At 38.6% G+C, this 12,766-nt stretch overlaps 1 protein-coding gene across 1 annotated transcript in view; it reads left to right on the forward strand.

Moving 5' to 3' along the window:
* Window positions 1-12,766, forward strand: part of TOX (thymocyte selection associated high mobility group box) — a 293,503-nt gene that overhangs the window by 260,134 nt on the left and 20,603 nt on the right. Inside the window, exons 5-6 of the mRNA XM_020288798.2 lie at window positions 890-1,120; window positions 12,295-12,375. Of these exons, the coding sequence (XP_020144387.1) occupies window positions 890-1,120; window positions 12,295-12,375 (312 nt within the window). The remainder of the gene's footprint in view (window positions 1-889; window positions 1,121-12,294; window positions 12,376-12,766) is intronic.

A 12,766-nucleotide genomic window follows, 5' to 3' on the forward strand; every position in this document is an offset into this window, starting at 1 on the left:
CGCATCTACTTAGTAACAAAGATAATAATCCAAATGTAGGTGTCTTAAATGCATTCGATGTACTTTCCCCCAATTATATCAGAAAAAACAATTAAAATTATCCAAATATTCATGGTTGAGGACAATGGGAGAAAATAGAATCTACCTTTAAAAGCAGTTCTAGAAATCTCTATCATCTAGTTTCTGGAGGTGCTTTCTCCAATATGGTAGCCAAGTTGTCACATGTAGCTGTTTACGTTTGAATGAAGTTAAAATGTAGATTCTTAGTCACTCGAGCCACATCCCAAGTGCTCACTAGCTTCATGTGGCTACTGGCTATCATGTAGCAGTATAGTGCAAATTATAGAACTGTTCCATCATTGCAGAAAGTACCATTGGGCAGTACTGATCTAGGGTCTTGTGCCTTTCTCTAAACCCATGAGTATTGCTAGATTTTCCCAGCAGCATTCCATAGACCTAAATGTACATCAAAAAACCATTTGACTTTATTTACTGGAAATGTTTAACATTATGATGAGGAAGACAAGGATAAAATCCTGAGAAGGAAATAAGCTAGCTTGTTCCTCCAGTACAGTTACTACAAGAGACATCTGCTGCTGTCAAAGTTACAGAGAAAAAGAAAAAAAAGTTAGGAGACTTAAAGGATAATATTTAATAGCATAATAATATTGTAAAAAGAACAAATTTTAAGCTGTTTAAATTAAGCTGGGAGAAGGATGAATATGAAGACTACATGTCTGAAAAAAATGACAACAACAGAAAAATCAGGTGTCTCTCAGGGAAGTGTGTGTGTGGGTGAGTGCATGTGTTTAAGTCTCAAAGGAAACAATATGCCTTGGCCCCAAATTTTCTGAGTTTCCCTGTAATTCCATTTTCATTTCCATTTCAGATCAATGGTGGAGAGAAGCGGCCTGCGTCTGATATGGGGAAAAAACCAAAAACTCCCAAAAAGAAGAAGAAGAAGGACCCTAACGAGCCTCAGAAGCCCGTGTCTGCCTATGCGTTATTCTTTCGTGATACCCAGGCCGCCATCAAGGGCCAAAATCCAAATGCTACCTTCGGTGAAGTCTCTAAAATTGTGGCTTCAATGTGGGACGGTTTAGGAGAAGAGCAAAAACAGGTAAAAAGGGATTCAGAATGGAGTGGGAATCTACAGGAGTGGAGACAGGGTCTGCACTCTAAAGAAAGGGCTTCTGGGTGAATTCTTGAGATTCCAGAGCTAAGGCTGAGACTGCGCCCTCGGAACCAGACTCTAGGAGACGTCCCATGATGCTGTACTTTTTTATTGCTCCTCCATAAATAGCATGTTAGTTCCTTTGTTCCAAAGTTTATATAGTGTGGTTACTTTTGGAAGGACTTTTACATATCCCAGCCAGGATTACATCATTCCTTACGTTGCCAATGTGATCATAAAGACTAAAAAAAAAAAAAAAAAAAATCCAAAAAAGTATTTTGAAAACTGTCCACACCTCTCTACAAGCACTTAGTATTTACCTTTTTGTCATCAAAACCCTCTTTCCTCTTTGCTAAATGAACCTCAAATTCAAGGCCCTTAGCTCTTCCCTGAAGACCACCAGGGCATGTTATTCAATCCCTCTGTGATAAATGGGACCAGATGCCTGGTTTTTTCTGTCTCTTGTGGATTGCCATAGTGTGGCCAAGGACCATGCTTAGGGAGAGCCACGGGCGACATCACTGCTGTGGCACAGGTATCTCCGAAGGTCTTACAGAAGACAAGAATCACGGTGAGGGAGTGCGGGTTCCCACCTAAACAGAGCAGCAATATTAATGTTATGTTTCTAAACCAGGGACTAGATGGCCATTGCCACCATCTAAAATTTCATTGTTCCAAATAAAAAATTAAAAAGCACTAGCATTAAAATAAGTCATCGAAATAATTATGTGGATGCAGCTTCAGCCATTGCAGCATACTGAATTGCATTACTGATATATTAGTCTCATAGCTGATTCTTAATAGAGAGACATTAACCTTTCTTCATCATGGCCTGGAAAGTATGTAGAATTCAGAAAACCTCAGACTTATTTATCCATCTACAAAGACCTGTAAATCGGGACTGCATATCAACATCTATAATGTATGTAGTGTTTTATACTTTTAAAAGCACTTTTGCATCCTTTATATATCATTAGTTCTACTCAATACTTAGGTAGACAGGAAAATTATTATATTTTGCATATTGTGAAGTGGGCCAGATAAATTAAATACATACGTTTAGTTATTCAATACATATTTGTTGAGAGCACTTATGTGCCAGGCACTGTTCTAGGCACTGTGGATGGAGCAGAGAACAAGACAGGCTCCTGTGGTGTTGAATGATTTGTCTAAGGTTACACAGGATTACTGTGATTAGAACTCCTCACTCAACTTACAGCTCTTTTCCTAACAAACCCTAGGACATCAGTGACAGTGGTAATGATAAAACCAGTTGCTAAGGAAACAGAACCTGCTCCCCCAGTTCCCTCCAACCCCTTTTTTCTGTAAGTCAAAGCTGTCTTTTAGAATCCGAAATCTCTGCATATTTTCTTATGTCATTTTCAAGATGGAGGGAGTGCCATCCGGGGAAAGCGCGGGCCGGCTGGGTGAGCTGTGTGTGGCCAGGGTAGTCTCTGAGGAGCGGAAACACACCAGGGGAACCCCCTCCCTTTAAAGAGGACAGCTGACATCGTGTTGTGTGATTTTGATTGAAACCTAATATAGTTGTCTCAGGTTTTAGAGTTGGTTTCTATCCTAATTCGGATCGGTTTGCGTTCACACTGCTGAATCTGAGGTGTGGTTCCCAGTTGATGTTGGACAGTCGTGGTGGAATTTCGGGGACTTCATTCCTCCACTCAGCAGAGCATGGCTGAATGAGAAACTCAGTGCACATCAACCCGGACTCCCCACCCCCGCCCTGTTCTCTGGGTTATGTCACCCATGATGCCACCTATGAGGACATGGTGCTCTCTCAGTGCCAGTAAAACCTCTGTGTGTCCTTAGAAATACACCTGGCTTCAAAACCATACACTCTTTTGCTTTGTGAGATAATATTTTGTGGAAGAAGCACCCAGAAAGCTATTCCCTTCCCCGGGGGTTGTGTGCAGCGACTCTTGTTCATCTGAACAGGTTCCCCGTGAAGGCTCAGCCCCTCTCCCCTGCCCAGCCCCTGAGACTGGACCGGAAGCCTTGTTCCAAGGCTCGTTCGTGCCGCCTTAGCTTCTCCTTTGTCCAAAGCTTCATTTCAAGAGACATCAGTTGCCACCGCAGCGCATCTCACTTTTCTTATCCACCTCCCTGACCCCAGTTGCCTTTTCTTAACTACTCCTCACATTCAGGACCAGTGGTTTTAAAAGAGAGAGGTTGCAAAGGCCTTTCCCAGCCCTCGATTGGTTCTTCACATTATCGATATTAAAAAATAAGTGCTTGTGCTTGTGTTTCTGATGGAAAAGAATAATGTTCTCATGATGAAAATCAGGTAGTTCCTCAAGGCAGTAAATATAGAGCAGCAGGTTTCTTTCCACTAATTCTATTATAATAAGATTTTTTAAATTATTTTTTTCCTCTATATTTTATTTTGGTTTTGACACACCTAACAAAAAGGAAGGAGATTAGAAACATCTCATACTCACTTTTGAAATGAAGATACGCAAAATTAAACTGAGTGCCTTCAATTTGGTTTAATATAGCAAGAGAGGATTATTAAGATAACATTCCACATTCTTTTTGTGTGACCATATAAAGTATTTACAGACCCCAAAACTATGAGATTCACTACTCTAAATTGTCATGTTGAAAAGAGAAATTACCCCCATTATCCCATTCCAGCTTTTAAAATTAAGGCTGAGCCACCCTAATGAAGTTATGATTACAATTATGATGTAATATTCGAGGCTTTTTAATTGCATGCATGTGATAACAAATATTTTCTTCTTTCTTTTTTTGTATTTTATTTCTCATTTAGTAAGTAACTTATAATGAGTCCACCTTTGAGTTCTCTCTTAATGAAAATAGTTGAGTTTTGATGGGGAAGAATTCATTTTATAAAGGATGTTATTATGTGATAGTTGACCTATATAACTCATTAGGTATTATAAATCAATTTCATAATCAAAATCCAGTTGCTAAAAAATGTATGCCAAGTTGTTTGGGACAATACCTTGAGAGAAATAACTCTATCTTTTTTTCTTATAAAAATAAAAGTAAGTAGTTTAAAACTCGGGCACCTGTTTGAGATTTACCAAAACAAGGTACTGGGAGCAGTTTGGGTCACTCTAAAATGGTTTGTCCCTATGCCTTATGCCCCTTTAACTTCAAGGAGTTCGATGTTATAGGCTATCCCTTCCTCATACAAGATGGTTTTGTTTATTAGAGAGTGAGACCGCAGGTTGTGCTGAAGGGTATGGGGAAAGACACGCATTGGATGCAGGCCCGGCCCAGGGACAGAGGGTCAAATGAATGAAATTCAGACACTGCTAACCAAGGGGAGCACTTGGCACTGCTGGGCCACCGCTCTGCCGCTCCATGGCAGCCCTTCTCTGACAGTTTGCAAGAGTTACCAGCAAAGCAAACATGCCTGTCTAGAATGCACATTTGGGCACCCAGAAAATTCCCACAAAATATCTCAAAGTGTTATGATGGTGGATCACCACCTGTTCTCTCCCTTTATGTTGACTCATTGTGCCAACATGCTATAATAGCTCTGTTTCAAACTTAAATTAATTGTATTTTATTCCCATTTAATCGTCAAATTGGGGAGCACACATACTGCTACGTAGTTTTGAAGGAATGTTCCTGGAGCAGATTCGAGGCAGATGATTAAACTTCAAAATTCTGGACAAATGCGCACGTTGCAGAGCAGACCCACGTGATGCCACTGGCATTGTGTAGGCAGCTGGTCTGGATACAAGGCTAAGATTTCATGTGCCACAATTGTTCGGCAATCCTGTTGTCATAATAGCCCACAATTATGAACAGCTACAAATATAAACACAAACTGGGAAAAACGGACAAAATTATTGATGACTTATTGGGGGCTCGGAAAATTACAATATTTCAGGAAAAACAGCTATTAGCGAGATTGCAATTGAATGTTTTCTTGACAGCCGGAGGGGAACATGACTAATAGCGCTGCCGTGTGTTTATATCACATGCTTCCTCACGGTGGAGTAGAGGGGGGATGCACAGCCTCTGCAGAAGGGCAGATCTTTATTTTCAGAATCCATGGTGAGTGAGACACTATATGTACTTTGGTTTCTGTGAAGAATCTTTCAAAGAAGAAAAATCAAAAGGAAGCTGAAAGAAGCGATAAAAATCCTCAAGGAGCACAAAACCTCCCTTATGAATCGTTCCTACCAAAGCCACTGAACAAACTCCACTTATCAGAGATCTCTCCATTTTAATGCTTTGGAAGATGGTGCTGAATCTGGAATGGGAACAGAATTGTGTTCGGGATTCCAACCGGGGGTTTTAAATGCTAATGACTCGTAAGACAATGGAGAGCCCATTTCAGAAGCATACTAAGTTGCTTAAAAGGCACCAGATGGAGAAAGGGAAATAAAACATAAGTATTGCTGTGATGTTGGTCTCTGCTACTTATCTTTCACTGACTGGAACCTGCAGAGAAACAATATCACGCCCTTTGTATTAGGCTCCTTGGAGTTTCAGCAACCCTCAGCATCTTTTTTTATGAGGTTCCAGCTAAATTTCCCATCTACCTCCATAATTTCTGAACTCTCCGATTCTGGTCATTGTAGTGTGGGATCTGGGTTCACAGTGACAATATAGATAGAACAAATCAAACCCTACAAAATAAAAGCACCTGTCCCACTTTGAAGCAGAAAGGGTTGGTCCAGAGAGCTATAAAGGGTTCTTGGGTCCTTGTTGTCCATGGAAAGTAAGCTCTTAAGTGAAAAGGAAAGTCACCTTAAATCAGAACCAGATGTAAATTACTAAATGAACCTTCAGTTCCTAATTGGAGACACAGTTGGGCTGTAAGACATTTAGCAAATTACAAACAAAATGTTCTTGTTTACATTACATTAAATGGCTTTAAAGCTGCAGCCAAAGAGCTAAATAAACATGCTGTTATGCTAAAAAACAGAGTGGAAAGCCCATTCAGAGTTCCGTGTGTGCAGGAGAAACCACAGCCCACGGTGCCCAGAGCGTGCAGTTTTGTAAATGCCAGCCCCATCGTGGACAAGGGGAGTGGATTTACCTTGGGATCCAGAGAGTAATGAGCAGATATCACTTGCAGGGAACGTGTTTGAATACTGTAACATATGCCTTCTTTCAGGATGCATAATTCATATCCAGGGATATTAGCCATAGCAGTTCAGCTCAATAGCAACACCTCATTATTTTATCCCTCAGTATTTATTCCTATGTTTGACGCCTCATGAAATTACTGTTAATGTGTTTATATAAGGGCAGATCTGACACAAGTGGGAAGAATGTAATTTCCTACTCATTCTTTCCTGCTGCTGTGTCCTCTTCCCTGGTAGAAGTGGCAAGTGTAAATAGTTAATTTGCTTCAATTATGAGCCTGTCCTGCTAAATTAGAAGCAGCAGGGATATGAAGAGCCAGAATTATACTTATGAGGCAGCTGACAAATCCTCTGAGCCCACAGAATCTAATCATTTCCTCCTCATTGGTGCTCAGACACCCACTCCATAAATGCTGCCGGTTTTTTTTCCTCTTATCTTATGATAAAATTTGAATTTTATGTCAACAATACTTAAGGTTAACTAAAATCCTGTTGCACTGTATCATTTGCACATTGTTTATCTTGGCCATTTTCTTAGAAACATTATGTGTGTCCCCCATTTTCTTTAAAAAACTAGGAGTAAAAGAGACATAAAACAATTGTTCATTTAACAGTTGTTCATTGTAGCATAGAAGCGAAATTTATAATCACGAATTTGAAACTGAGCAACTAAAATTATTACCTGAAATGGTGAGCATATTTTATTTCTAAAGTCCAGGTATTTATGTGTATACATATAATTATTGGCACATAAATGTGGTAGTTGCGTGGCTTCATGGGCATAAGCATATGTAGTACACATATGCAAACATTCATATGCTCGTACACAGTGGGAGCAGGCATTTCATTTGAAAGTTGGTAGAGAGAGAATTCGAACAGAGCACTCATTAAAGTCTATTGTGCTTCATGGATTATTTGAAAAAATGTTTGGGATGAGTTGCCCATCTGTGTATCAATCCACTACTTCCATTGATGTGCATTTAATTTAGAGCATGCAGTTCAGTCATTCATCCTTAGCAGTCATGCTAATGATGACCCATACATAGAAGGAGAAACCGGAGCCCAGGGATTCTACACTCAGTAAATACCTGCTGAGCACCTGCTATATACCAAGTACTGCCCTGCATGCTGGGGCTGCAGCAGCGAACAAGAGATCAGGCCCTGCAGTTGTGTGTGAGAGAGAAGCATCAAAGTTCTCACAGCTAGAAGGACCCATTGAGCAAAGATGGATGACTGGACACCAGATTGACCTGATTCAAACCATGGTTTCTCCATATATTTGCTACAAGATACAGAGTAACATAATTACCCATTCTAGTCTGTGTATTCTTATCTGTGAAATGAAGATGGTATCAATGTAATATTCTTATTTATATATATGTATATATATAAATATATGTATATTATATATGTATATATATAAATCTTTTATTTTCTCTCTCTCTAAAATCTTATATATATATATATAATCTTACACATATCTAATCTTTAATTCTTATAATATATGAAGCCTGACAGAAAAATGCACACAAACGAGGCATAATTCGGAGTATCTTTTTTGATTTTGAGTCCATAGCTTTAGTGTCTCACACCACAGTGGGCATGTATTGATAAGTGTAATTGAACACCATCATTTAATGTCACCCTCATTTAATGATCAGCAGATACATTTTGTAGGCATTTTATCAGGCGAGGAGCTTGCTTCTGAGTCTCACCCCCCAGAAAGAGGCCGTACCAATATTGCCGAGACCATTTAGGTGGATCAGCTGGTTCTCAAAAGGAAATGATGGAAAGATTTTTGTCACATTGTGTAATGTTTTAAATCCTCTAAATACCACTTTATAAAGGTCTTTGAGTTTGGGAATGGTTAAGAAAATGCTGAGCAAAGTTACACAAGATGGAAATTTAACCACATTTAAGGACTAAGTTCTATATAAAATACAGATGCACTTGCTCTAACTGACCTCAATAGCAACAGCCTTGACAGAAGCTGTAAATTTTAAATTTCTAAAGGATATGGCAGGGAATCGTGGTTAAATTCTTATTCCTTAGACATAACTATATTTCTAAGCATTTTCTATAAATATAAAATAGTAGTGAAAAAAACCTACATTTAAAGTTAACCGGAAAGAAAAATGCCTTTCAGTTTTTGAATAGAATCTGAAATTGGAGGAATTTTCTATTTTTTCTTATTATTGTAAAGACTGTTAAAATAAACTATGACTAGAGATTAACCAAGGGCCAGAGCAGAAAAGAGGGAAGGAAGAAGGAATTAAATGGTATTTGTAAGATTTTGCTTTTCTGTATGAGTTAGATGGATTATTTGTTTAGGGAAGGAGTGGAAAATAAAAGAGTGAAATGACCGATTATATGAGAATTTTTCTGTTTAAATTTGCCATAGGCATTGATATGGAGCTGCTGATTCCAGTTAGGGATTATTAGCCTATAAAAACATGTGTACATGCTGGTATTTAGAACATTTCAGAAATGACTCCGTGAATTGCTAGATCACGTGACAGGGTTGGATTCTCTAGAGTCGCTATTTGATGACTATCTACGTATGTTTTAGTTTAGCCATTATATTTGTTTTAGTTTAACCACTAAGATGCAATCCTTAGATAGGGTCTGGTAGCTTTCTTGGAATAACAAACCATACTAAGTTAGGACAGGATGAATTCAACAGTGTTTGGATGAGCTGGGGAAAATGATAAATGATGTATTATGATTTTTTAAATCCTCATCTGGCCAACTTTGCACTTTATTCCAAACAGCTGTGGCCCATTTGGAAGCCATTTTGTAACTCAACTAAATACTAATATTTACTGTATGAATCACATACCTTTAAAATATTTGTCTTTCCCTGAGACCAAGGGACCATTTTTTTTTCCAAACTTAACTTTGACATAAATCAGACCCATCTTCATGGGTTGCAAGATTTGTGCATTTGATCTCTGCAGTGGTTGTTCATTGCCAGATGCAGTCCTGGGACATCTTTGATTTCTGCAAGCAGAGGACTTTCTCCTTCCATTAGAGGCTTTGAAACATTTTTGATCAACTTTTTACTAATAATTTTTCAGTATCTATTTTAAAGTAAGAATTCTCCCCCTTTACCTGCATGTGGAATTTTTACGTGTTGTTACCACCATTCTCTCACATTTGAGGTCTGTCTTTCAGACATTTCCATTATATAAAATTCAAACAGCATCCTTGTCCAATTTTAGAAAGTAGCATTAGAAGACATACAGAGTGTATAAAATTGAAGCCATCGAGTAGTTCTCAAAGGTGGAGGTGCTAATTATTGTTGAGGAGACCCCCTCAGATTTTCATTCTGGTCTGGGCTACTCCCCTTTAAACACAATTACAGAAATCTACCTCCTGAAATTACCCCCCTTTGAATTCTCCCTCAGAACATCTGCAGCTATTCAGGAAAGAGTGGATGCATCAATCCATGTAATGTGACATGATGAGTTTACTCTTTTCTAAAGTGGTGTTTAGGCACTTTCGCAATGATCCCACATTGCCAGTCATCAATAGCCAATGGGGAGCCATTTGTAGAAAACAGGGGACTCTGGATGCTAGTCAGGTAGCCCCTAACAGCATCGATTCTGCAGTGATACCAGGGCCACACATTCAGCCTGCAATGCATGCAGTTGGCCACCTTTCTCCCCTGGTTATTAAGCAACAAATTTCAGGAAAGTTAACACTTTGTGTGATGTTAATTGCCAGTAGCCCAACAAACGGACAGCATTACAGTAACACTGTTGCTGTTTCAGTAGAAACCAAAGAAAGAAAGATGACAGGTACTACAGCGAGGCCATCTGGTGATAGATACCAGGGTATCTGCTGCCCCTGAGAAAATGCGCTTTGGGCAGTGCCGCAGACCAAAGTGTGTCATTTGCCTTTGGAAGCAAAACAAACCCTTGTCATCTGCGTGGGGTCACTTGGAGTAGCATATTAATAAAAACAGGATAGAAATGCTTCGGATAGACAAATGTGTATTACCAGCAATGGAATATTTACTAAGTATTTGCTCCAGAGCCCTGAATAGGTTTTCCATCTGTGTGGGAGAAAAACCCTCTTGAAACAGTTTTTAGGATATTAAAAGCAAATGTAAACATTGTCAGTTTAAAGTCATTAATTATAAATTATGTCTTGGAGAAGAGGATTAAGGAAAAACTATAAACAGGCATCTGTCTCTCAAGCAAAACATAAATCAGTAAAAAGCAGGAGAGCTCTGTGTTTCTGATCGTGGCCACACCGAGGCACACAATATGCACGGATCACACTGCTCAGAGGCACTTACTGGGGCATTTGTTTGTTTTCATGTGTGAATTTCGAAAACCTAGATTTGACTTGAGTAATTAGCTCAGTAGATTTAGAACCCTTCTGTACTTGAACCAAAGATTTATTGGCTTTTTACTTAAAAAACAAACAAACAAAAAAAAACTCCTAAATAAAATTTTTAAAGCTCCTTTAGTTTCACACTTAGTAAAGATGGCACCTGATTATATGATAAAATTGTACTAATTTTTAAGGTCTTAATGCTAACTGGCTTTTATTATACCTAAATGCCACATATAATAGTTAAGGCTGAAGACCTCCCTTAAGGAGAATAATTAGCACATTCATTTCATAGGGTCCTGTTGCAATTCTGTTGACCAGGTTAGTCATTTATTTAACTTAAGTAAAAATGTTGTGCTTTAATTAAAATGTTCATGAGCAATAATATTTCTTACATCTTGAATTTCATAGTTGGTATTGGGCTCAGCAAACCACAGTCAGCATTTGAAACTATAAATTGACTTCTGCCGCCGACTGGCAGATATTTGGTCTTTAGACATAATTTATGTTTAACTACTTTGACTAATTCTAAAGCTGCTTTTCTATACTGATCTGTGTGTCTGTTTTTGAGCTCAGCATTACAAAATATTAGACAGGCCTTATTCCCTGCTGTGAAATTCAAGATGTGGGAATTTAAAACACTTGTATCAATGAAAATACATTTCCATTTATATAGTAAATGATGAAAAATATTTTGTTCTCTCTGGCTAATTTCAAAAGATTGCCCAAAATATACTCTAAAGCCCTAAAAGAGTCAATTTAGTGGTAGCAGACAAGCACGTGTGTTCACTTTGCTAATCTTTCATTTCTGACCCTAATGATTGTTCTCTGTTTAACTTAGCAAGGTGACCTTTACCATATAAGCAAGTCATTTTTCAGTACTTTTGCTCAATTTAGGATGATTTTACTTCTGTTTTCAAGATGATTCGCTCTCAGAAATGAGAAGCTTCTGTAAACTGAAATTCATTTCAGAGCATTTTTACCTGTTCAAAACGAGGGGTCCCCAGATCCATGTCATCCATTGTTTTCACTGGAAAGGGCCAGACCAGAGCAGGCCGTGGGGCGGGGCACACGTGCGTCCTCAGCCGCTGCAGGTCCCCATTCCCCTCCCGGATGTGGCCTTGACTGCCATCCGCGTTTCCTGAGTCTTTGAAAACAGGACTTCACGAGTCAAAATCTTAAAATAGTTATGAAATCCATCACAGTAGTGCAAATTCTGCTGCATTTCCTTTGATTTGCTTATTAAATGTGATTTGTTATCTTTGAATTCTTCGTTTTTGTATTTAGCATGGAACATACATGCTAGGATATGAACACACAGTGGAATTATCTGCCCTTTATACGAATATGAATTCTTTATTTACTCATGTGGTTTCCCTAGGAACCTTCATCGATAGTATCTTTCTAAGCCAACTACCTCCATGCTCAAAGTAACCCAAATAAATCCTTTCATATGCTTTATGAAAAACGTAAAATTTTTACTATTGTTAATCTTCTTATCTAGTCTATTTCCATACTTCTAAAAACCTGTTTTAGTAAGAAAACACAATCTTTGGAGAGATAGATGTTTTTATATCATATAACTGTAGGTGTGTGCATGTATAGGTGTGTGTATTATCATTCTGTATTGTACTTCTCTGAAAACAAAAGCAGATGCACTTTCTAATTTAGGATTTATTGTTGTTGTTACAGGTCTATAAAAAGAAAACCGAGGCTGCAAAGAAGGAGTACCTGAAGCAACTAGCAGCATACAGAGCCAGCCTCGTATCCAAGGTAACGTGCAATTGTGTGGCATTATGACGGATGTGGCCATCTCGGTGCAGATTTTGATAGTCATTTAAAGGCATAAAAGATCACTTTAGCATTTTTGCACAATCCTCTTTGTTGAAAGAAAAAAGTAAATCCTAAAGAAAGCTATATGTTATGGAAATATTTTTTTAGCTCCAAAAGACCAGAGCAGCATCCTCTGGGCCTTTTGTAAAATATTGTCCACCTGTGGATTATTGATTCTGTGAGTTAGTCACAGCACATTCGTAGTCCTGCGCCAGCTTTCCATCTCTACATATCCCACTCTAAAATGACCTCTCCCACCCCCACCCTTTGGCCTTTGCTGAGGACATGCCAATTGTTTGAAGTTCTAAACTTATTACAGCATCATTAATAG

The sequence above is a fragment of the Microcebus murinus genome, chromosome 7 (genome assembly GCF_040939455.1).
Source record: "Microcebus murinus isolate Inina chromosome 7, M.murinus_Inina_mat1.0, whole genome shotgun sequence".
Lineage (NCBI taxonomy): Eukaryota > Metazoa > Chordata > Mammalia > Primates > Cheirogaleidae > Microcebus > Microcebus murinus.